The sequence below is a fragment of the Trachemys scripta genome, chromosome 8, assembly GCF_013100865.1.
Source record: "Trachemys scripta elegans isolate TJP31775 chromosome 8, CAS_Tse_1.0, whole genome shotgun sequence".
Classification (NCBI taxonomy): domain Eukaryota; kingdom Metazoa; phylum Chordata; order Testudines; family Emydidae; genus Trachemys; species Trachemys scripta.
In genome coordinates this window covers 50,087,893-50,113,847 of record NC_048305.1, presented here as the reverse complement: position 1 = coordinate 50,113,847, position 25,955 = coordinate 50,087,893, and the positions used below count along the sequence as shown (strand labels likewise).

Here is a 25,955-nt window from a genome sequence, read left to right as displayed (position 1 = left end):
GTTTTTTTTGCTGGGGAGGGCGGGCAAAAACCTAGATCAAGCCCTGCCTGCCAGTACCTTCGCCTTCCCCAGCTCTAGGATAAAGAGCCCCTCGGCCAACTCCAGCTACTAGCAACTACCCCCTCGGCTCCTCCTCCCTTCACCCTCCCTCGGCGAGATGCGCACGCGCCGCTCTTCTCCCCCACCCCCGCCGGCGGAACCCCATTCTTCACCGCAGACCGCGCGTGCGCGGTGGCCGCGGAGCGTCCCCTTCAGCCCCGCTCGGCCTGCTGTCTCCCGCAGTGGGCCTGTCAATAAAGGTTGAACAAGGCTGGCTCCGCCGTAGGCCTGTGTTGACGCCGCTGGGGGGGTGCCGATAAAGTTGCGCGCGCGGCCGCGGCTCTGGCGGGTGGGCGGTGCTTGCTTTGAACAAAACTTTATTGTTCCACCGTGGTGGTGGCGGCTGCGCGCAGGATGCGCTAAGGCTTCCCCCGCCCGGCCTCGGCATGTCAGGCAGCCGGCAGCCGCCGCAGCAGCACCCCCCGGCCGGGCAGGGTGCCGCGGCCTCCGCCGTCACTTCGGCTTCATCGTCATCGGCGCCGGGCTCCTGTTCCTCGTCCGCGGGCCTGGGGGGCCCCGCGCGGCCTGTGCTGGTGGCGGCCGCCGTCTCGGGCTCCGGGGCTGCGGCCTCTGGGCTTTCCCGGCTGGCGGGGGCGGCTAGGCCCGGCGGGAGCGGCGGCGGCGGCTCCTCGTCTGGCGGCGGCGGCGGGAGCAGGAAGAGGCCGCTGCTGACCCCGCTCTGCAACGGGCTCCTCAACTCGTACGAGGACAAGAGCAACGACTTCGTGTGGTGAGTGCGGCCGGGCCGGGGGGCAGGACACGCACCTCCCCGCTGCTCCCTAGGCTGTCCTGGGGGGAGGGGCTGGTGATGGTGCGGGCGTTGGGGGAAGTTGAGGGACGTTGATGGGTTTTCTGGGCAGCTGGGGTTTGGTTGGAGCGGGGGGCGGCGTTCTTGCCTCTTGCTTGCCCTTTGTATGCCTAACAAGACTCGGCAGGACTTTCCACCCACATCCACCTACAGAAGAAGATCTTTTCTCTTCTTCTCTGAGATGCCGCCTCTGCAGATCTCACTGACACCACAAATTAATGAATCCTGACCGAACAAATCATGGCGTTTTCACCTGATGCTCAGTACACTTGGGCCCTAGCAGGTGGTGGCCAGGAGCAGATTTCAGAGATACAAGTTTCCCTTTGGGAATGTGCCTAGCACTCAAAAATTCAGCCTTGGGCGGGTCACAATAAGTGCCCAGCTGACCATATTTCAAGTTATAGGGAACTAGGGGAGAGACCTAGCCTACTATGGGAAAAAGTGTGTGCAGTATGTTTACACTGAATGCTTTATAAGAATAGTTGTGTTTTAAAATGGTTAGCTGGCTGTGTTTAACCATAACTTGACTTTAAACATGATTATCCTCTTCAGTGCTACTGTTGTACATCGGGTGAGTTAATGTTTTCTAATACAATGTATTTTTGCTGTAGAGATAAGCCCTGAAAGAATGGGTCTTAGTGTGTTTGTAGATTACTTACAGGTGCAGTCCAGTCTTCTGGTTAACAAACCGCTAACCAGTATAGCGCACAAAGAACTGGTTGTATGTGGCAGTACTGTCTCACAGCACTTGAGACAAGCATTTTGCCTAGCTGAAGTTACAAGGTGCTTAAGTACAGCATGTTGCAGTAGCGAACTGTTAAGTTACAATGGCAGAGATCACTGTGGTGCATCAGGAAAGAATGGTTTGCAACAAACTTTAGCTGGAAAAACTAAATGCCATGACTGCTACCTAAGCATCCAGAAAGAATAATAGAGCCCTTTTCCCTACAAAATGTAAAACACATCGGCAAAGGTCAGTCATGTATCTCCAAGAGAGAGTGTGCTCACAGCTCTTGTACAGTGCCTAAATTCTTCCCCTTACATATTTGGCATTGCTTTCTTCTTACTTATGTTGAGCCATTTATAATTGCACATACGTGATGGATTTTAAGGAGAAAGAGTAATCACTGTGTCATCCTTTAGCAACTCTTGGTAGAGCCCTGTGCTGGTACAAAATTTGTATTCACGATCTGTAAAAATGGTCGGTGGATATCCACACCTGCAGGTATAAAACGGATTTGCATGGATTTGCAGGGCTCTATCTCTTGGACAGGAAAGAACCCACTGAAGAGTTCTCCTGTCCACTCCTATGAGATTCTGAAGAGGAGTCAACAATCTCTTGATCACTGGTATTGAAATATGCTGATAGAACTAACAAAATCAGCATGGACTTGTCTGTTTCTTGGAAGGTCAGTAACAATTGCACATGTATCAGACCAGTACCTAAAACCAGATCAGTAGGAAATGTGAACAGTGATGATAAAGGTGTACCTGCAGTTCTCCAAAAAATTTAGGTTAATTTGTAGTAGCAGGTTAAGCATTAACAATAAAATGGTTTCTTGAGGTAGTGCCTTGCTGTCACTGATGGCAATCTGCCTTTAAAAAAGAAAGCATTAACAATTCCTATCATTAATAGGCCCCAAACTTTCCAGCTGGTCTCAATCAGCTACAAGAGGCAAAGTTTTAATTAACAGATGGATGAATGCAATGAAATATAACCAGACAATATGGGCGGGTGGTAATGCACCATTTTTAGAGTGGTAAATGTGATGGTGATGTATTGATGATGTATGTTGAAGGTTTAGGCTCTTCAGTGAAGTCAGGCTGGTGGACTGTTAATGATTTTTGTTGGGGGTGGCTGTTTACAAGACTGCTCTGTATAGCTGTTGGTATTTGGGTTTAAGATTTGGTGGAAGATATCTATTACTATGTGTGCTATAGTAGCGCACACAGGCTCCGATCAGGCTTAGGGGGCCCCATTGGGCTGGATGCTAGAGATACACATTGTAAGCTCCTCAGAGCGGCGATTGTCTTGCTAGCTAAATAGATAAGACAAGCAAAGGGTGGTACAAAGGAAGTATTATTGCTATTGTACAGATGGAGAACTGAAGCTATCTAGTGGGGTAATTATAATTTGAGAGAAGGGGCCACAGAGGTTGAGTGACTTGCTCAGTGAGTGTCAGTGTTAGTGGCAGAACTGGAGATGGAGTAGAATCCACATCTGTTAACTCCACTCCCCTCCATACACTCAACAACATCAAGATTAAGGAGATGTGGTTGGATTGGGGCTTTGGATTGAGAAGGTTGGTGGGTGGGTTCAACTGGTGTGTTGACAACTTTTTGTGAGAAGTGGGATGGTTTGGTTGGAAGATAGCACTGTTGGGGTGGATGTTAGTGAGAGGAGATGGTTGGGAGATGACATTGTTGAGGAGTTGGTGGTTGGGGGACATGATCCCCTACCTAGAGTACTTATGATCAGTTTAGGCACAGCACAGCACTAAATGTAGCAGGGAGAAAGAAGGTTAGAGGGAAGAGAGGTCAAAGGATACAACAATAAGGTGGCTTATTGGCTTGTTGAACTTGGCTTATTGTCATGGACTTCTGTGGGCAGTAGGTATTTCCCTAGCCTTTTTAACATTTATGAAATAATGTCATCCTCAAAACATAATTGCCCTGTCAATTAATTACAGTAACAACACTGAGATAATGCTATATCTGTGTGACACAGAGGTAAGAATCTAAACTGGATGACTCTCTTTGGAGTTGTGTATAATATATGAAAACTCAAATGTGTGTGATTTCAGAGCCGTACATTTCAATTTAAATAAATCTTTGATTATGGCCAGCCTGAGAAGCAAAAATTTCCCATAAAGAAAAAACTCAGACACTTTCCAAAAGACAGTATGCTACAGGGAATAGTTGGCGATCCCTCTGCATGTGAACCATGAGTTGTAACAAAAGGTACACCTGCAAGATCTGTGGTAGCTTCTGTTGATACCAGGCTGAAGCTGAGAAATAGAGAAATGGGTTTGAGTGAATGGGATTTGCAAAGGTGTATGCAGAAATCATACTTAATATTAGTGGTGTTTATGCCCATAACCTCTGTGCAGTACTTTAAAAATGCTTACTCAGCAGTGTGATTGCTAAGCTGCAATGCAAAGTTTGGCCTAGGTTGCTGGTTTGGATTGTGAAATATTTAGCAAACATTAAATTGTTGGAGTATCTCTTGTGTACAAGTTGTAGTACATTTCAGCCAATATCTGGGGATACAAAGTGGAGAAAACTGTATACAGGATGAGCTTTTTGTGTTAGTACTGCACTAGAGAATACTATTCACTATCAGGAGTTTACATCCCGTATTAACACAGAGAAGAAAGAGTGTTTAAATACAGGATAACAGTTCTATCAGGCTTTTTTCTCCTTGTCTATGGGGAAGTTGATGGGAAGAGGAAGTCTCTGATCATGGAGGATCTCCTCCCCTGACCTTGTGACACACTTTACTCTTTAGTACTCCTTTCTAGGCACCACATTAATTCTGAACAGGATGCTGGACAGAACTCTTTCCAGAATGGTGTCGTGTTGCTGCTGCTTTGGAGCAGAGCATGTTGCTTCTTCAGTGACTGTAATGTTTCATAGTAGTACTTGTTTCTGAGCTCTGAGAACAAACAGCAAGACTTGGGCATTGCTTATGCACTGAGTTTTGTTTGCAGACTTGAATTTTGGAAGCTCATTGCTTTGCTTTTTGTCTTCCTTTCATTTGAAAAGTCAGGATTACAGGATGATAAACCTAATGATAAGAAAATATAAGCCGTTCACGGAGCTGATCCATTGTTACAGGCATACATGTATTAGTGGCCTAGTAGAGTCTGCAGGATATTAGTACTGTGCTTTGTCAACAATAAACCTGGCTGCGTACCTTCATCCCTTAACAGAGCTTGTGCTCATTGAGCTTAAGGTCTGCTGTGCCAGCTGTCTCTGCAGGGCTGGGGCAGCACACAGAGGGAACACACCCACACAGCCAAACATCTAACCACAGGAGTGTTCAGAAACCTGTTAATCCTAATGTCAGACATAGACCTGTCCATATTAATTCAATTTGTAATGTGCTGTATTTGGGGAATGCATCCACAAACACTATACAGCTGGTGTAAAACTAAACAGCCCATTTGCTGACACACAGATTGATAGAACTGCATCATCTATTACTGCACTGTCTGCCCATCAAAGACTGGATCAAGTTCTAAGGCCTGGTCTTGATCATTGCCTGGTCCCAGCTTACTGAGAATCTTTATCTCATATACCACCTTCCCTTCTGCACTGATGACTTCATGAGTTGGCAATCCCCTTGGGCGACAAGAAACTCTCAACAGTTGGGGTAAGACTAGTATAAGTAGGAGACGAGCCTGTTCAGAAGCCAGCACAATTCAGTCTGTGGAACTTCTTGCCAGAATCTCTGAGGATAAGAATATGACCATGTTTTGGACAAAATGCAAGACTCCTCTGTTTGACTTAGTTGCCTCAGTCGTTCATGTCTGTCTGTCTCTATTAAAAAAAAAAAAAAAGTGTGTGTATAGTGTGACAAAGTTCCTCCTCTATCTTGGTGGGTCCTGCACTTATTGGTGGATTTTCTTGCCTCAGAGATTCACCATGTGGGTTGGGGAACTGCCCAGAGACCTTCCCCTCTGAAAGAACCCACAGTCCAGGTCAATTGGGAGGTTTGGGGGGAACCCGGGCTCGCCCTCTACTCCGGGTTCTAGCCCAGGGCCCTGTGGACTGCAGCTGTCTATAGGGCCTCCTGTAACAGCTGCATGACTGCTACAACTCCCTGGGCTACTTCCCCATGGCCTCCTCCAAACACCTTCCTTATTCTCACCACAGGACCTTCCTCCTGGTGTCTGATAAGGCTTGTGCTCCTCAGTCCTCCAGCAGCACACTCACACTCTCTCAGCTCCTTGCACCCAGCTCCTCACACTTGCACCTAGGGTTACCATATTTTAATTTTTAAAAAGGAGGACACACCATGGGGCCCTGGCCCCGCCCCAACTCTTCCCCCTCCCCTGAACGCTCCGCCCCCTGCTCCTACCCCTCCCCTGCTTCCCGCGAATCAAATGTTCGCGGGAAGCCTGAAACAGGGAGGCAGCAGGTGAGCTTGGGTGGGGGCGGGGTGCAGCGCGGCCCAGTCTGGCCGGTCCAGGCCAAGAGGCCCTGGCCCCGGCGTCGCCCGCCTGCCCGGCTCGGGGGCACTGGCCCCCGGCCCCGTGCCCGCACTGCCGGCCCCAGCCCTGGCCGAGCACCGCCAGGCCCTCCCTCTCTATTTTCCCGGACATGTGCGGCTTTTTGGGCCTCAAATCCCTGTCCAGGGGGAAATCCCAAAAAGCCGGACAGGGATTTGAGGCCCAAAAAGCCGGACATGTCCGGGAAAATCCGGATTTATGGTAGCCCTACTCACACCACAAACTGAAGTGAGCTCCTTTTAAAACCCAGGTGCACTGATTAGCCTGCCTTAATTGATTCTAGCAGCTTCTTAATTGGCTCCAGGTGTCCTAATTAGCCTGCCTGCCTTAACTGGTTCTAGCAGGTTCCTGATTACTCTAGTGCAGCCCCTGCTCTGGTCACTCAGAGAACAGAAAACTACTCATCCAGTGACCAGTATATTTGCCCTCTACCAGACTCCTGTACCCCACTGGTTTGGGTCTGTCACAATATATATAATAAAAATAAAAAGCTGTGCTCTGCTATTAAATGAGAGAAAAGAATAGAAGGACAAGTTAGAGAAACTGCAGTGGATTCTACCTGTTGCTCTATATAGGAAGAGACAGAAAAAGTGTGTGTGTGTACACCACTTGCATAGAACACTTAAGATTTATAAAGGGTTGGATACCACGGTGATAGGTACAGTATAACAGTCTAGAAGAAGAAATTTTCAAAGCAGTATAAGGAATTTAGGGACATATCTTCCATCTGAGTTAGGTATTTAAAAGGTGTGTTTCTTAGAATACATTTGTAATGTTCTGTGCACTAGCTGAAAAAGACGATATATTTATTGTGATATGAACCTTCTACTGTTGAAGCACACGGGAAACCAGGTTTCAATAAGTACTGTACTATGACAAATGAAAACCTTCATTTGTCGTCCAGTTGAGATCTGCTCCCAACATTGAGTTGTCCAGAACTTCAAAGCAAGGCTTTGCATGATTCTGTATGGTCTTAGGCAGGGAATCATTTTATACTACATCCATGTGGTTTCCTGAGCCTTTTGGTTTCTTGCCTTTGTGATACTGGTGGTCCCATTGAAGTCATTGAATTAGGAAGTTTTAGCCTTTATTTGTAAGGTCAGCTAGGTAAACAAATACTATTTAGGACTTTGCTGTTCTATTTTTAAGCTTAGTTTAAGACATATTTTTGCATACCCACTTACATTTCAGGAAGCCAATGGTGACTGTGATAAGTATTAAAAGGTGCTAATCTAGTTTCTGCTTATAAAACAGTGAGCTCTGTTGGGGAGCAGTCTTTCAATAATGGAAATGTCAGCCTCCGTTAAGAATGATCTGTCACGTCATATGTGTGTTTTGCAGGATCTGACTGGTGTTTTCCTCAACTATTTTGGCTCTGCCATGTATCCAGTCAAACTGGTATGAAGAAGAATAATTTGGAGAACAGCACAATCTTGGATTGCTAGCATGTTAAGGGAAACTCTGAGTTAGCTCAACTCTGTATCATGTTACAGACCTTGGATACTGCACTTTCCAAACTCTGCACATTAGGGGCATACTGAAGGTGACTCTGTTCTCATGGTAGAAATGGTTTTATAAATGCATGTATTTAGAATCTCTTGTCTGGACATTCCATTCCATGGACACTCTCTACTTTCATGCTAAGGAACATGGTATCAAGAAGAAAGTGAAGGTTTTTATTATTAATTATTTTATTTAAACAAACATGGGGAGCAACGAGTCTCGGAACCTCAAATAATTTCAAAACCTTGATTATTATTTTTAATTTTTAGTCTTTAATAATCTCTCCCTCTCTACTATTAATATATTCTTGTTGGCTAACTTTATTTTTATAATTCTTCTAAGATGAATAATGCCTTGACATTAAACGATTATTAGCTGCGAGACATTGGTTTCAACTCTGAAGTTGGATGCTAATCAAAATGAACAAAAACAATATGCAACCCAAAATGAACCTGCCACTTCATATTAAGGATACTCCATGCTACTTTCTCATTTCTTTTGTGGTTCTCATGCTAAGGAAGGGGCTAGATAGTCTGTAGTTTTGGTCCAAGCTGTTGGGGTTTTTTAAGTGTAGTGTTATGGCCCTCAAACTAAATTGTTCTGAATACATGATTCAGTTGCAGAATACTGAGAATCAGTGTAGTTTATATATTTAGATTCCATCTAGTTTTCAGGGCAATACTTGTCCAATCTGGGGAGGATAATTGACCCAGAGGAGTCTGTTACTTCCACTTCCATTTTCAGTGGGTTTAAGAAATTTGAGATGGACTGGGAGGCACTGTCCTCTTTCCTGCTTCAGGATGGATGAGATAAGACTGGGAGAAGATCCCACTACGCCTCTTGAATGGATGGTGGAAAGTGGGGATCAACGTGTGGGAAATTATTACCCATTTACACCATGCTGAATTGGAGAGAGTGGGGTGAAGAAAGAATCTGTTGTGTTAAACCCTACTTATTTCTGTCTGAGACTGGGTCCCCACCCCCCAAATACATTTTTTCTGCAACAGGATAGGTATCTTTGACATGCAAAGATTTTGCTTTGTTGGCAAACCATGGGAGGATGCTTGTGAAGGGAGCACACCCTTGTTAGAGACTTACTGGGTGGAGACTAGCGTATTTTGCAGCCTCTCGAGTGATACTTATTTGTAAAGGTTCCTTAAAGTGTATTCATTTAACTGTTAACCTTGAAATTTGATATTAGTTGACACATGCATTAGATACAAAATTGTTGTAGTCTTCCTACATGCTGCATCTTGCTAGACAACCATTCAGAATCTTAAAATTTGTGTATTCTATTGCTTGTCTTATCTGTTGGGTGATAATCTGAGATGGGGATTACTTTCTTCTTAATTCCACTCTCATCTGGCCCCTTCAAACATACCACTGCCTCTCGTACTCTAGAAGCCCAAGACTTTCTTCACTTCCTTTTGTCTCCCCACTATTGCTCCATCTTCCTCCTTCTTTTCATGCTCATGGAGAGTGCCATTGATTCTCACAATCTTCACTTTCTCACCATCAACTTTTTGATGGTGATTTATAGATCCTCCCTTAGGGAATCTCCATTTATATATCCTCCCCTATGTCCTAATAAGGAAGAGAGGATGGAAGATAAAATACAGTCAAATGAAGAAAAATCCCATTCAATTACATCATGTAATGGCAGGCAGCTAAAAAGTAACAAGGTTTTAAAATGCTTATTTACCAATGCTAGAAGTCTAAATAATAAGATGGGTGAACTAGAGTGCCTTGTATTAAATAAGGATATTGGTATAATAGGAATGAGGATAATTAATGGGACACAGTAATACCAGGGTACAAATATATCGGAAGGACAGAACAGGTCGTGGTGGGGAGTGGCACTATATGTGGAAAAAGAGCATAAAAAGAAATGAAGTGAAAATCTTAATTGAAGCAAACTGTACCATAGAATCTCTACGGATAATAATTTCATGCTTTAATAATAAGAATATAGCAGTAGGGATACATTACAGACCACCTGAACAGGATGGTGATAGTGACTATGAAATACTCAGGAAGATTAGAGAGGCTGCTAAAATAAAAAACTCAATAATAATGGGGGATTTCAGCTATCCCCATGTTGACCTGGTACATGTCACCTCAGAAAGGGATGCAGAGATAAAGTTTCTTGACACCCTACATTACTGCTTCTTGGAGCAGCTAGTCCTGGTACCCATAAGGAGAGGCAATTCTTGATTCAATCCTAAGTGGAGCACAGGATCTGGTCCAAGAGATGAATATAACTGGACCGCTTGGTAATAGTGACCATAATATAATTAAATTTAACATCCCTGTGTCAGGGAAAACACCACAGCGGCCCAACACTGTAGCGTTTAATTCCAGAAAGGGGAACTACACAAAAATGAGGAGGTCACTTAAACAGAAATTAAAAGGTACAGTGCCAAAAGTGAAATCCTTGTAAGCTGCATGGAAACTTTTTAAAGACACCATAATAGAGGCTCAACTTAAATGTATTCCCCAAATTAAAAAAACATAATAAGAGAACCAAAAAAGAGCCACTGTGGCTAAGCAACAAAGTAAAAGAAGCAGTGAGGCAAAAAGATATCCTTTAAAAAGTGGAAGTTAAATTCTAGTGAAGAAAATAGAAAGGAGCATAAACTCTGGCAAATGAAGTGTAAAAATATAATTAGGAAGGCCAAAAAAGAATTTGAAGCTAGCCAAAGACTCAAAAAGTAATAGCCTCTATATAAATCCATGGTACACCCACATCTTGACTACTGCGTGCAGATGTGGTCGCCCCATCTCAAAAAAGATATATTGGACTTGGAAAAGTTTCAGAAAAAGGCAACAAAAATGATTAGGGGTCTGGAACGGCTGCTGTATGAGGAGAGATTAATAAGATTGGGACTTTTCAGACTGGAAAAGAAACGACTAAGGGGGATATGATAGCGGTCTATAAAATCATGACTGGTGTGGAGAAAGTAAATAAGGAAATGTTATTTACTCCTTTTCATAACACAAGAACTGGGGGTCACCAAATGAAATTAATAGGCAGCAGGTTTAAAACAAACAAAAGGAAGTATCTTTTTACACAACGCACAGTCAACCTGTGGAACTCCTTGTCAGAGGATGTTGTAAGGGCCAAGACTATAAGAGGGTTCAAAAAAGAACTAGATAAATTCATGGAGGATAGGTCCATGATTGGTTATTAGCCAGAGTGGGCAGGGATGGTGTCCCTAGCCTCTGTTTGCCAGAAGCTGGGAATGGATGATGGGGGATGGATCACTTGATGATTACCTGTTCTGTTCATTCCTCCTGGGGCACATGGCATTGGCCACTGTCAGAAGATAGGATACTGGTCTGGATGGACCTTTGGTCTGACCCAGTATGGCCGTTCTTATGTTCTTAATCCTTTACAGTCTGTTTTAACCCTTTCTGCTCTGCTGAGACTGCACTATCTAAAACACTAATGTCCTCTTTCTGCGTAAATCCAAAAGCCTTAATTCCATCCCCATCTCTTTGACCTGTCCAGTGCTTTTAACACCCTCAACTATTCCATTTTCCTTAATTTCTTTTTCCTTTGGGCTTTCACAATTCCATGGTTGACTGGTCTTCAGTGGTTATTTCACCTCTTCCTACTCTCTGCTAATGCCATGCAAGGTTCCATCAGCAGCTTCTTTCTGCTTTTATTCCTTTTTGTCCCTGTCTCATGCTTGCAGTCCCATCTCTGTGCTGATTATTCCAAAGTCTAATTCTTACCCCTCTGTTAATATCAAATTCTTTTTGACATGTCCTGCTGTCAGTTTAGAGTTTTAGCAAAACTAGAGCTTCCCTTCTTTTTTTTGTTTTTTGTCATCCCTGTTCTCCTGTCCTACAATTTTGGACTCATCCTCATGACAGTCTTGTGCAGTAACTGAGCAGTGTAAAAAGAATCAGGTTTTTGACTTTGAAACTGTTTAAGACTTAGCATTGCTTGTCAGGAGGTTTTTTCTCTCTTTTTAAATGTCTTGTTATAAAGGTTCTGTAATTGTGTCTGAGGTTGTTTGTAACTGCTGAAAGCTCTGTGATCAGACATTGTCCTGGTTTCTAATTGTAGTAAATCGTAGATTTCACAACATCTTTCAGTGTTCACAGAATAACTGTTGAGTGTCCATTTGATCTTTAAATTGCCATGGTGCTGTTGCTGTCTTTTTTTAATCCCTTTTACAAACACAAAATATTCCCTCTTAATGATTGGATGGCTGCATTGAACTTTTTAACTATTTTTTTTTCTTGTTTGCTTTTCTTACACTTAAAAAGGCACCATTTTATTTTTACTTGTAGCCCCATCTGTTTTGATATGATTGAAGAAGCATACATGACGAAATGTGGACACAGTTTCTGGTAAGATATTATGTTAAGCAAAATGTCCGTTGATCATCCTGTAAATACTTTCATTATAGTGTGGTTAGAGATTGATTTGCACTGACACTTGGAACTTAATGTTGTTTCTTCATCATTTTGTTTTCCTGCTTAACCCATGTTGATTGACTGAATTAATGGGTAAAAACGGGATTTAAAATTGAGACCTACTAGTCAGAGGGCTAAGGCTAAGTGGCCAGAGTGAAAAATATTTGTGCTACCACATCACTTGTAACTTAAAGCACTTGTATATTGTTTATAGTATACTGTACTTATAGATAAAATATTGACTGTCAACTTTCTATTTAGTAAAGTTTTAAAAATAGTCAAGGATATGATTTTGTTAACAAACTCCTTTTTGAGGGGAGAATTTACTTGTCACTCTTGAAACCAGGGCACCCCCCCTTCCCTTGTCTTCAAATATCTGTTTTTTGCAAAGTTTTACTAGGAATTGCCATATTGGATCATACTCAACATCTGTCGACTGCAGTAACCAGTAACCTGTCTCCTGCAGTGGGTAGGGCTAGGTGCTTCAGAGGAGGGCGGAAGAATCCTGCAGAAGGCAGATGTGTTATAATTTGCCCACCGCATTAATCCTCCTTAATGATCTGATAGTTAGAGATCAGCTTGAAGCATAAAGCTTAATATCACATTTGCATTTTACATAAAGTTAGAATAGAAAACTCTTGTGAGTTTTATCATTCTTTTGGTACATCAACTGATCTTTTAGTAACACTTAACACTACACTCATCCTACAGATTAAGTTTTGTAGTGTGGAATATACTTCTCCCCTGCAGTATTATGCTTCCAGGAGAAGTAGCTGCTGACTTCTACAACTACGTGCCATATGCAGCATGTTGTGCTTGTTGCAAGTCCTTTGAAGTGTCCATGATACAGCACCAATCCAATAATATCAGTCCATTGTTCCAGTCGCTGATCTGAGGAGTGAGATACTAAAATAGTAATGTTACAGAGATGGATGATTGTCCTTGACAGCAAGGTGCACTGTCTGATTAGTGTGTCCCTGGGTTTCCTAGCAGTGAAGCAGAAAGCCCCTTATGGCGTGACATTTATTAATCCACTCTGCTGGAAGGAAGTGGGAGAAACTGAGACCAAAGATGCTTTGTCTGTGTTTCATTTAAAGTTACTGTGGGTGCCAGACAATCCTTTAGTCTAGGGATAATGCCGTTTACTAAGTTTTTTTACAATTCTGGCAAAGTTACTTTATACAGACTCCAGACACTGCTATCATGTACCGGGCTTACAAAAGTGGTAGAAGCTGCCAGAGCATTTATTGACTTCAGATGTAAGATATGGGTCTCCTGGTGGGCAAAGACACTTAGTGTATTACATACTGTCGTTCAACCTGATGTATATGCTGAGTGACGCTTCCTTAACCCAAGGCAGAAACATGATTGTGGCCTATCCAGGTTTTGGATATGAAGCTTTAAATTGCCCTTTTGCTTTAGGACATTACTAGTTAATATTGGAACATTCTGATATCACTCCCTTCTAGATATAGCTTTGTGCTCCATTTACAGTTGTTATCTAACAGGGCGTATGGAGCACCTCATCAAGTGCTGATATTATTTTTCTGCTGTTATCTGTACTACACTTTCATTGTGCCTTTTTCCTCATGGCCTCTAACTTGTTTTCTTTCTTTCTTTCCTTGAATAGCTATAAATGTATTCATCAGAGTCTGGAAGATAACAACAGATGCCCCAAATGTAACTATGTGGTTGATAACATAGACCATCTTTACCCCAACTTTTTAGGTGAGTCTTAGGCTTAATTGTTTGAACTAGAAACACTGTCTCAGGATAAGAGTTTAGCAGTAGTAAAGACAGCCTTGCAAAATTGTCCTGTAAACTTACAATTCTAGGTACAAAATCTACTCATCGGCCCTCATGCTTGTGACTATATCCGGTGGGGTGGGGCAGGTGATGTAAATTGACATAGCACCCCTGATGTCAATGGAGTGATGCCAGTTTACATTAGGGGAGGATCTGGCCCATTGTTATTGGTCTTCTATAAGAAGCAAAATGAAGACCATAGATTAAATCTTTATGAACTGATTTTACTCTACCTCTTACACCATATTTTAGACTATAAGTTATTTACAAGGTGCAGTCGTAAGATACTAGACTGTGTGTGATACAATTTTACTTGGGGTTTAGACTTGGGTTGCATGTGCCATGAGGCGCCATATGGCATGTATATCTTAATTTTCCCATGTATTTCTATCCTAATGAATAAAAATTGAAAGATTGAGGCAAGGGAAGGAAGAAAGTTGGACTAGGAAATATTGAGAAATACGTAAACTTTAGTAGTTTTGTGGGTTGAGCTGATATTTTAATCTTAAGTAAAATAACAAATGAGAGGTCACAGTGACATGAAAACTTTTCAAAAGCAATGATCTCTAATCCAAAATATATTCCTTTAAAAAATAAAGGACAATTCCTTCCCTTCCTCAGTAAGGGTTGGAACCTAGAATGATGGACTGGGTATTCTTAATCATGGAACTAGTCTGTGTCGGGAGTAAAGAAGGAAACTATAGTTACAAAACTTTACAAAAGAGAGGCAAGTGCATTTGGATCTGAATGGAATACCTTATATAAGAGCTTGTTTACACAGGAAAAAAATCCTGCCGTGGCTAGCACATGCTAGTTACTCTGCACTATCTCCCTATGCGGACACTCTTACCATGCGCTGAGTGCCTTTGAGCACATTAGGTTAATGCACTTTGGCTGAGGGCTATATTAGTGCACAGTAAATATGTCCACATGGTGAGTTAGTGCAGGGTAGCTAGTGCAATTTAAATTCACACCCAAACTTACTGCACACTAATTTCCTCATGTAGACAAGCTGTAAGTCCTTTGTTCTGCAGGTTATATTTAGAGGGTGAACCCCTGTAACCCCCATGGAGCTCCACTGAATTCTTTCAGAAAAATACAACAATTGCAATTGGGTGTTTGAGATTATTTAAAATCTTCTGTTCTATTTTTTCATGCCTTGATGTTTCATTCAAACTTTATCTTCCTGATTCACATTGACTCTCCAATATTTATGCAGCTGTGCACCTATATAAATCGTATTTCTGAGATTCTCCCCCCTCTAAGAATGTGGAAAGAAACATTCCTATTTAGAAAGTGCTCCTGTGCATGCACGAACTTCCTTTGTTACAATTACAGACTGAAATGTGGAAATATTTTTTTGGCCATTAAAGTGAGAGAGTGAACTACTCTGATATATAAACTTTTCTTTAATAAAGCTTTTTGAGGATTTTAAAGGAGTTCGAAAGAAACGGGCTTGTTGGGTGTATGGGGAACAGGGGTTGTTAGTCAAAAAGTGAGTAGGGGGAGACTATTTTTTGGTATAATTTTGTTTCACATATTGATTTAAATATTTAGAGTATATGTTAGAAGCTAGTTGTTTGGGGGCTTTTAAAATTTTTTTGGCCTGTTTGATGCTCTTTGCTAATCTGCAGTGAATCAGTTACCACTTCATCTCTTTCACTCTTTTCTGATTGTACTTTACCCAGAGCTGAAACAATTAGTCTAATTAAATGATCATAGTAATTTAGAAAGATGACCTAAAGAAGTTTTGGGAACTACACCTGTCCCTTACTCCTGGTCCTGTTGTGTTTGTGTTTTTAAGGAAAAGTCTCTCCCATGTTGCTATAGGAAAGACAAGAGAGAGAAAGTGAGTAGGTGGGGCGAATCAGTGAAACTGCTTGTAGATAACATTGTCAAATGTTCCCAGTGATCTGAAAATTTTTTTCTCTAATCTTTCAATTAGGTTAATCTTGTTGTTACAATTAACACTTAGTAGGTAAAACAGTCTTCAAGCAGAATTTTTTTTTAATGTTCGTTAAGTTACCCACCCATCTCTTGCCTTAACATGGTGTTTTCTTTCTGATTGTTAGTGAATGAGCTCATCCTCAAACAGAAGCAAAGATTTGAGGAAAAGCGATTCAAACTGGACCATTCAGTGAGTAGCACCGTATGTTTCAACTCTTCTTACTTTGGTTTTATTAATGGTCTTGCATGGGAATTGCTGCATAGCCTAGGTTAATGCAGGACAAATCTCACTATTTATGTGAAGGGAAGAGTTTACTTTAAGGGGAATAAACCTATATCAGTAGCTTTGGATCACAGCAGCCATGTTCATTCTGGCTGTTCCTTCCTTCTCTGCCTTCCATCATGAATGTAGAAGCAAGCAGTTGTCCTACTTTAGATGTCATCAGACATGCTTAATAGTAGGGCTGTTGATTAATCGCGGTTAACTCACACGATTTAACTAAAAAAGATTAATCAGTTTTAATCACACTGTTAAACAATAGAATACCAATTGAAATATATTAAATAGTTTGGATGCTTTTGTACATTTTCAAATATTTGATTTCCGTTTACAACACAGAATACAAAGTGTATGGTGCTCACTTTATATTTTTTATTACGAATATTTGCACTGTAAAAATGATAAACAAAAGAAATAGTATTTTTCAGTTCACCTCATACAAGTACTGTAGTGCAATCTCTTTATCGTGAGAGTGCAACTTACAAATGCAGATTTTTTGTTTTGTTTTTGAGTGCAATTATATAACAATGTGAAACTTTAGAGCCACTCAGTCCTTTCTTGTTCAGCTAATTGCTCAGGTGGGGAGCATGTTCTCAGAAGTCTTAAAAGAGCAACAGTCCGATTCGGAAACTACAGAACCCGAATCACCAAAAAAGAAAATCAACCTTTTGTGGGTCGCATCTTACTTGGACGATGAAAATGAACATGTCAGTCCGCACTGCTTTGGATTGTTATCGAGCAGAACCTGTCATCAGCATGGAAGCATGTCCTCTGGAATGGTGGTTGAAGCATGAAGGGACATCTGGCATGTAAATATCTTGTCATGCCGGCTACAACAGTGCCATGCAAATGCCTGTTCTCATTTTCAGGTGATGTAAACAAGAAGCGGGAAGCATTATCTCCCATAAATGTAAACAAACTTGTTTGAGTGTTTGGCTGAACAAGTAGTAGTACTGAGTGGGCATGTAGGCTCTAAAGTTTTACATTGTTTTGTTTTTGAATGCAGTTTTTTTTTTTTTTTTACATAATTCTACATTTGTAAGTTCAACTTTCAAGATAAAAAGGTCAGTATGCAACAGATTGGGTAACTCCAGTTAAAGTAACAAACAGTTCAATTTAAACACAATACTGGATTAATTTTAATTTGGGGGGGGGGGGAAGTATTTAACTACGAAGAGATTAAGTGAGTACAAGTGTAAGGCATTAAAGTCAGAAATGGCTACAAGAGAAATAAAGATAATACTCTTTCTAGTAACTAAACTTAACAAACTAAACTTGATTCAAGGTAAAATCCTTACCACATGTTCCCAGTAACACTGCTGATCAAATTCTCAAGTCAGGATGTTCCTTTCCCCCTCCCCTCCCCAAGTCAAAAGGCTGGTTCCTTTGTTGTATTAGGTGGGGGAAAAAAAGGAGAGGGAGAGATGTTTTTGCCCCTCATTGCTGTAATCCAGTCACCCTTTGTAGTGGATTCTTCTGAGGATTACCCCCAAAGCAAAATTTATTTAAACCGTAAAGAATGTGATGTGGAGTCTGGGGGTGAAGGTGGCCCCATGCTTGCTCTTCTTCCCTGTGTATGCTGAAATGTAGATTTGCCTTGCCTCCTTCTTGCTGTTTTAGGGACCCTGTTTACTAAATCAGTGTTAATTGAGGTAAACACGTATTTCTTTGTTTAGGACAGACTTGTTTAATCACTCCTGCCTAGTCAGGGCTGTCTCAGTTGAACATGTGCTACCAACATCATGCAGGGGGAATTCTTAACTTTACATATAATGTTACTACATACATTTCACAATGATATTGGCCAATGAGTTATTTTTCAAATGACACCTCACAAAGCATATTTTGTACAAAGTTTATTACACTGTGTATGTTATGAATACAGGGGTGCATTTAGTCAGAATCTCTCTCCTCTTATTTTCCCTTAGGAATTTGTCCTGCTCCCTATTGATAGCACACTTATGAGAAACACACCACTAGGTTCTTCTATGATACAGTTAACTATCATGGAAACTTACTGTCATGAGTGTATTCCAAAAATACTCATGTTTACATTTTGGCAGCAAATAAAAATACCTACTAGACACTTGTATACTAACAAACTTTATGTATGTTTGCTTTCTTTGTTCTAAATTTGCATTTTCAATGTTGAGAAGAAATTCAAGTTGCATTTAAAAAAAAATAAAAGTGAAACCTGCACTACAGAAACCTGTAGGGAGTTCTTGCTTAATTAAAAGACCATGTTGAAGTATCCCCAAGTCTTCCTGTCCAGTTGAATTGGACCTTCAGCTAAAAGCACCTGTACTAGCTAACCAATTTTGCCCAGTCCCTTTAATTGTTTAAAGCAAGTATAATAATGTATACCATAAGCAAATGTGGCATCTTTATCCATACTACATGTGAATCATGCACCTCAAGGAGCTGACTTATTTCTTTAAAAATGTGTATTCCTCATTTTATTGGAATGTTTTCCCTAAATTTGCTTATTCAGCCTGATGTATCCATTTAGCAATGTGGAGATTATTTTTGATTTCTGCAGAATTCTGTTTTCCTCTAAGCCTAGCCCTTCTTATAATTACACCTCTACCCCATATAACGCGACTCGCTATAACACTATTTCGGATATAACGCGGTAAAGCGGCGCTCCGGGGGGCGGGGCTGCACGCTCCGGCTGATCAAAGCAAGTTCAATATAACGCGGTTTCACCTATAACATGGTAAGATTTTTTTGGCTCCCGAGGACAGCGTTATATTGGGGTAGAGGTGTATACCCTTTTTTAAGGTCTCCTCAGATAAAAATTCTTGGATCTTCAAAGATATCACTAATTTTAAATTTACAAGTATTCTGAAATATTTTGTCCAAAATAAACTTTGCATAGGGCAATGTCAAATGAGAAAAAAATGTTTTCTGTAACGCCAACATTTATTCTCAAGTATCAAAGGGGTAGCCGTGTTAGTCTGAATCTGTAAAAAGCAACAGAGGGTCCTGTGGCACCTTTGAGACTAACAGAAGTACTGTGAGCATAAGCTTTCGTGGGTAAGAACCTCACTTCTTCACTTGCATCTGAAGAAGTGAGGTTCTTACCCACGAAAGCTTATGCTCCCAGTACTTCTGTTAGTCTCAAAGGTGCCACAGGACCCTCTGTTGCTTTTAACATTTATTCTGTTCTTCCTGTTTTTTCCATTCTTACTGGAATCCAGCATGTGTTAGAAGATATTTCATGTTGTATTAGTTTGTTTCAAATCAAATGGACTTGTTTTAATATTATATAACTTTTTCCAGTAGCTTAGTGCCAGATTAAAATTGAGATCTTTTGTATTCATGATTTCCTTAAACTATCTACTAAGCATTTTATAAAAGGAAATACAGTTGTATGTGGATGACACTCATTTTTTTTTTTCTTATGGCTAAAATTTTTGGGTTGAGCAGGTTATTTACAACACTTCTAATTTAAATGTAGTTTATTGTTTGACTTTTTGAGGTGTAAGTATTGTCAACTTATTTCTAAACCAAAATTTTTGATTGTTGAAATACTTAAAAATTATTTCTCACGTCAGTTAATTGCACTCTAAGATTTTTTTTATTAATTTGAAAACTGGATTGTCCCATATAGAAATAGTTATATGTAGAAATGGATTAACCACAGTGTAAAGAATTGTTGCTGCTGTCCAAATTGCCCTAATTATTAAAATGTGGCTGAGTTAAAAGTGCTGAAATAGGATCTTGTTTATCTCACACACATATACCCTCTCCTAACCCTACAAGCCACCTATTAGGAGTTATTTCAACTTTTTCTATTATATTAAAATCCAATGTGTTTCAGCATGAGACTTGTGAAGGAGAAATGGAACCTATCACTTCAGAAATGAACATCTTGAAATGAAAATGTGCTTTTCTTTACTTGATAAATGTAGTATATTCTTGTTACATTACTCATACTTGGTGCTGTAACGCACACATGCCATAGCAAAACAATAAACTTTTTGCTTATCCACAATATTGGGTTGTTTACCGCTTTTATCCCCAGTCCTGTGAATGCATATGCTTAACTGAAAATGCGTGAGTAGTCAATAAATGAAAATCAGAGAACTTTCACCAATCTCTTAGATCCTGCAGTGTAATAAAACATCTTGAATTATCGAGTCAGATAGTCCTATCTAGGTCAGTTTTTATCTGGCTTTGTTTCTTAGTGAGAGCTAAAGATATTTCTCTACTTGTTTTGCCAATTCCTGAAGTTAATAATAGCACCAGACTTGTGGTAAACACACAGGTTGTTACCCAGGGTTCTTTCAAGAAATAAATCAGGAGACATGGCCATCCGACCGATAGATGGCTGGCACAAACAAGACAACACGAGTGCTTTCACTTAAAGCTAAACTTTACTTAGACTCAAGCACTTACACACGCAACAAGATTAGTAAAACACCCCCAACCCTTGATAATTACCAAAGCTGAGTGTGGCTCTCGAGGTGCACAGGGGCAGCCCGTCTGCCGGTGGGGAACACAAGATGCATCCAGAGGGAGAGACCAGTCCTGAAGAGTCCCCACATGAGTCCCCCATCTCAAGCTTTTTCCCCTTATTTATACGTTAGTAATAGAATGACATGTCCCTTAAAGAAAACTTGTTAAGCAAGCAGTTCCAATGGGCAAGCAAGAGGTTCCTTCTGATTATTGATTAACCAGGTGTGGGTTTTTCCAGAGCTTGCAGCCTTGAGACCCCAATAGACATTTCTGGGGGTACATCCTGCTCTTTTAAAATGCATGTATCAGCAACTTCAACACAATTCTTATCAGGAAGGATGCGGGGTCAAGCTGCCCTTTCTGAGGCACCCTCCCCTCCTGCCTTGGTCAAGCTGCATGGCCACTTTACAGCCTGCTGACTAGGTTGCTTTTTAACAATAAGCCATAGTGGTTTTAGGCACTTTCCTGGTTTGTCAAAGTCTCCCAGTACAAGGTCTACCTTACAGCTCTACCCTAGCATAGGGTAGTTCATCAAACTACTTCCCCTACAAGATAAGTTGTTGCTGGCGTGTGATACATCACAGGATAAATAACTGTTTCATATACCTTTTGGGGAATTCTTCTTTTTGAAAACTACTTTGTTGTGTACTTTACAAAGGATGAAATACTGCAATACTAGTTTAAATATCTTATGTCAAATAACTCTGACTGGTATTTACCTTCTCTTCCTCTGCTCTCTTGTCCTTTTTTTAGAATGGACACAGATGGCAGATATTTCAAGACTTATTGGGAACTGATCAAGATAACCTGGACTTGGCCAATGTTAACTTGATGTTGGAGCTGCTTGTGCAAAAGAAGAAGCAGTTGGAGGCAGTAAGGAGCTTTTCTTGTCTTATTTCATTTACTAATACATTGTGATTAATCACAGGCATCTTCCTTCCAAAAAGATTTCCTTGTTTCTGCAATGGAATCATAATGCAGAATTAATCTTAGGGTTTTCTATAGGATCCCATTGCTCTAGTATTGAGCGCTTCTCCATCTCACTGACTTTCACGACAGCAACCTATGTCCAGTATTGGAGTATGATGCAATAAACATTTATTTATGATCTCACTTGAGGCAGGATCATGCTGAAGGGAAAGCTGAGAGAAAATTTCAGTGGGAAAGGGAATACAGCAAGTGGCAGTTAGAGTACACTGTCTTTCTTTGATATAATTAGACATTTGCTAAGTGAACATTTCACTTGAAAGTATGTAAAATTTGAGGATCTAACTAAACAATATCCCTATAAGGGGGAGTTCCATATGTTTACTAATTTATTTGCACTTGAAGGAGTTACTGTGAAACATGAGATTTTTAGCTCTTATAGCTCCCAATGTGAAGCCAAGAGAATTTGAGTGATCAGCATCTCTGAAAATCAGGACCTTTTTTATTCTTAAAGGAAAACTGTAGTTGTCTTGTGTATCATAGCAGTATGAATGTTTATAAGGTACAAAGCAGTCTGTCACTATGAATAAACTGAAGTCTTTGTTTTTGTATAATGTTATAATTGGTATTTGAGTATAATTCTGGAACTGGCTATCTTGCTGGAAAATGATCAGCTGAAACTAACAATGTGTTAGGAGACAGGCCTAATGCAACCCAGTCGATGAAGAAGTGTGTGTGTAAGAGGGGAAGTGGTCTAATATTGGATGTGGAATTAGCTGGCAGTTGATACATGGATGGGCAGACTTTATGCTAGTGGTATGTACATTAGAACAATTTTTGATTAAGAACTCTTGGAGGCTTTCAGGATCAATTAAGTCATAATCTTTTTGCTCGGTTCCGGTGGGGAAACGAAATACACTAAAGTAAAATCCCTTTTACATTTCTGGTAACAAAATTGCTATATTAAATGTAAAAGAGGTCTTTTAATCAGATTGTGTGGGGATTTACACGTATACTTTCCTGTGTGTAGAGGACAGACCCCTTGAGGGTATTGTTTAAAGTTCTCCATTGGGCTGGGGTCAGACTTCATAGTAAATCTATTTTCTTCTGGAAGTCTTGGAATGACACACGTGAAACACATCAGGTTATCACCACAAATATGACTGAGCAGAGAGCTTTGAAATCGAGAGCTGATATCCTGTTCAGTTATAAGACTATCATCTTCAGAATAGAAGCATCATATAGGTGTTGGAATAGTAATGCTTCACTTACACTTTTGGAGGTACCCATTCCGATGTAAAAACTGAAAGTGTTCCTCTGTAAATTTTACCTACCTCCTTTTCTGGTTATTATGAAACCATCTTACAATAGCAAAAGAACCAGACCAGAAAAGTAGTTTATCCCATCCTTCTCAGTTGTTTTTTCCCCATAATGGATCCCTGATGCCCTTTCCCCCGGCCCACCTTTGAGCTACTGTAAATGAGTTTTTCTAAGATCTGTGCAAATGGCTCTTCCATATGCCAGTCCGGTATTAATGCTGCACTGATGTTAGGAGTAGAGAGAGAGAATCTACGTTCCTGTTTCCTTCTTGCCGCCTCAAGGTTCTGGTCATTGCAAAGAAAAACGTAAAGAATTAATTTATTTGGGAAACGGAAACACCTCTTTCCCTTTCCCAAAATAGTTAATCTTCACTAGCAAATTTATTTTCTGTTACAGAAGCTCTTTTTGTGCTTTGTGAAATGTTCATTTGGGGAAAGGGTTGTCATTTTCTGAAACCAAATTATTCCACTTGAGCATGTTGATTGATTAGAGGTGAAAGCTCAAGATCTGCCAACAGTGGAAGATGAGCAACCTTTGTTCCAAAAGGGTCTGAAATCACTCCAAGTGGGATGAGAGTGAAAAATGTGTTTGCCTATTAACCACTTGTAATACACAAAAGGAGAATATTTGTGTAATCTAATGTAAAACTTTGTCATGTGCCAACCAGAACTTTGAAACCTAGAAGCAAAGCAAAACCACCTTACTTGTAATTGTGACTTAATGTGCTGCTCCTTTCCCCTACTTCTAAATGAAAGTGATTTGTTTCCATGCCTGCTGTGAATTATGCATTAAATTTATCTACCTTTTCTCTTTAAATTTAATTTTCTGTTACAGGAGTCCCATGCTGCCCAACTACAGATCCTTATGGAATTCCTCAAGGTTGCCAGGAGAAATAAAAGAGAGGTAGCAGATTTTGTTTGTTTTAGCTACTGGGTGGGGCTTTTTTTTTTTTTTTTTTTTTAAAGAAGGAAAATAGGTCAGCCTGAAATGATCTCCTCACTGCGAAGAAAATTCTCAGCTGCCCAGGGATATTTGAAATACCTCTACCCTGATATAACACAACCCGATATAACACGAATTTGGATATAACGCGGTAAAGCAGTGCTTGGGGGGGCTGCGCACTCCAGTGGATCAAAGCAAGTTCGATATAACGTGGTTTCACCTATAACGCTGTAAGATTTTTTTGGCTCCAGAGGACAGCGTTATATCGGGGTAGAGGTGTACCTGGATTTCAAGGAGAATAGATCAGTTTAAATACAACAGCTTTGGTCTTTAACCTACATTGCCTTTTTGTTTCATATTGTGGTTTGCATACATGTAGAGAGGGGAAATTGTAAAGGAAAGAGTCCGTGCTGGCAACTTGTGGCAAATTCTTGAAACAAGATGCAAGTGTGAGGGGAAAATGGAAAGTGAGAGAGTGAAGGCTGGTAGGCACCTTTTAAAATTGTTTTCAAAATGTATCAAAAATGTCAATGTTTTCAGGATCTGGAAGAATGTTAATTTCACTCAGTCACAGTACCAAATGGGGATAAGTTACAAAAATCAGTAAGAACAAAGAATTAATATAAAGGCACTCAGGATGGTGTGTTTTTTTTTTTTTTTTTTAAATGGGCAGAAAATAACAAAATGAGATTAAAATAGGAAAAATAAAAGGAAGGTAATACAGCACAGAAAAAATCCAAAACACGAATAATCAAAAGTGTGGGAAGAGGGACTTAGAAAGTAATAATACAAAAATGGAACAAGAGACATGGAGGTGCTGGTGGATAGAAAATTGGCTCTTCTACCAACATACAGCATTACAAACTCGTATTTCATGTGGATTCTCCCTCCCTTTTTTGTGGGGAGAGAGTTGATGTGTAGGTATCATGTCCAAAACCATGGAAGTGGTGGTTCCATTTGTAATGAAACTGCACCTGGAATATTATACAATGATGCAAACCTTAGTATCAGAAATATACCAACCAATTGGAAAGAATTGTAATAAAAAGTCTCCAAAATGGCTGGGGATCTGGAGGGGCTGATTTTTGATGAAAGATTTAAAGTGAACATGTATAGCTTTGCTGTTTGACTAGTGAGGGGGGCAACAAGAGTGTAAGCCTAAAGTATTTGCAGGCTGTAATACTAATGATAGTAGAGGAACTGTCCAGAGTGGCCAAGCAAGTTATAAAGCCTGATCCAAAGCCCATTGAAGTTGATGGCACTCTTCAGTAGATAAGGCCCCTGGGGAGGAGTAATGGGATGGAACGGAGACAGAGAAATTTAGGTTCAATATCAGGAATAATTTCTTAAATACAGGGTTTATTAGACTAGGAGTAACTTCCAATATGAAATGGTGAAAGCACTATGATTTACATAGTTTAAAACTAGATTCTAACAGACTGCAGTTCTGCATTGGCTGGGCATGGTCTTCGATAACCCTAATGGATCTCTTTCCTCTCTATTTTCTGTACTTTATAAAGCATGCACCTTGTAGTTCGTAACCCTGCTTCTCTTAAACGTTTTAATGCACAATTTAAAAGAAGGGTAAAAAACTTTGCTCAGAGAAGTATGTTCATTTTGGGTGGTAGTAGAACTTGGATTGGTTTGTTCATGTGTTTAGCACCTATCTTAGTATTCAGTTAGGGTGACCAGATGTCCCGATTTTATGGGGACAGTCCCCATATTTGGGGATTTTTCTTAAATAGGTACCAATTACCTCCCACCCCCATCCAGATTTTTTCACATTTGCTATCTGGTCCCCCTATCTTCAGTATCTCTGCTTTCATCTTAAATAAACAAAAACCTCTAGCTGTTATGGTTGTGAAGAAAACTTCAAAAATTTGAATCAAGATAGGTCTTCACTGCAAAGTTAACTTGGCTTTTACTCTGGCATTACCCCGCTCTCCTCCCATCCACACACATAATCCTTTCACCTGAGTTTGATGCTTTCAACTCAAGCTAGCTGGTTTGTCTGTGGCTGAAGGCTAAAACCTGAGTGAGGCTTCCATTTGTATGCCCAGAAGGACAAACAAGTTCTCCCAAAAGAATCAAAGCGGCTCAGCTTGCTGCAGTACAAAGAATTCCTAGCAATGCACCCGGGTGAGTGCGGCACCAGTGAGGACACCGTAATTCTAGTATTGTTTTGCACTGTGGCTGCTCA

The 25,955-nt window shown here is 40.6% G+C and overlaps 1 protein-coding gene across 2 annotated transcripts in view; it reads left to right on the top strand.

Annotated features, from left to right (window-relative positions):
• Positions 1–246: 246 nt before the first annotated feature.
• The window catches only part of COP1 (COP1 E3 ubiquitin ligase), a 205,685-nt gene continuing 179,976 nt past the window's right edge, over positions 247–25,955 (top strand). Inside the window, exons 1-6 of one of the 2 annotated variants that reach the window (XM_034778467.1) lie at positions 247–829; positions 11,947–12,006; positions 13,703–13,800; positions 15,951–16,027; positions 21,320–21,439; positions 23,648–23,716. In XM_034778467.1, the coding sequence (XP_034634358.1) occupies positions 486–829; positions 11,947–12,006; positions 13,703–13,800; positions 15,951–16,027; positions 21,320–21,439; positions 23,648–23,716 (768 nt within the window). In that variant the 5' untranslated portion in view covers positions 247–485. The remainder of the gene's footprint in view (positions 830–11,946; positions 12,007–13,702; positions 13,801–15,950; positions 16,028–21,319; positions 21,440–23,647; positions 23,717–25,955) is intronic. The other variant, XM_034778468.1, reaches the window with a different exon arrangement.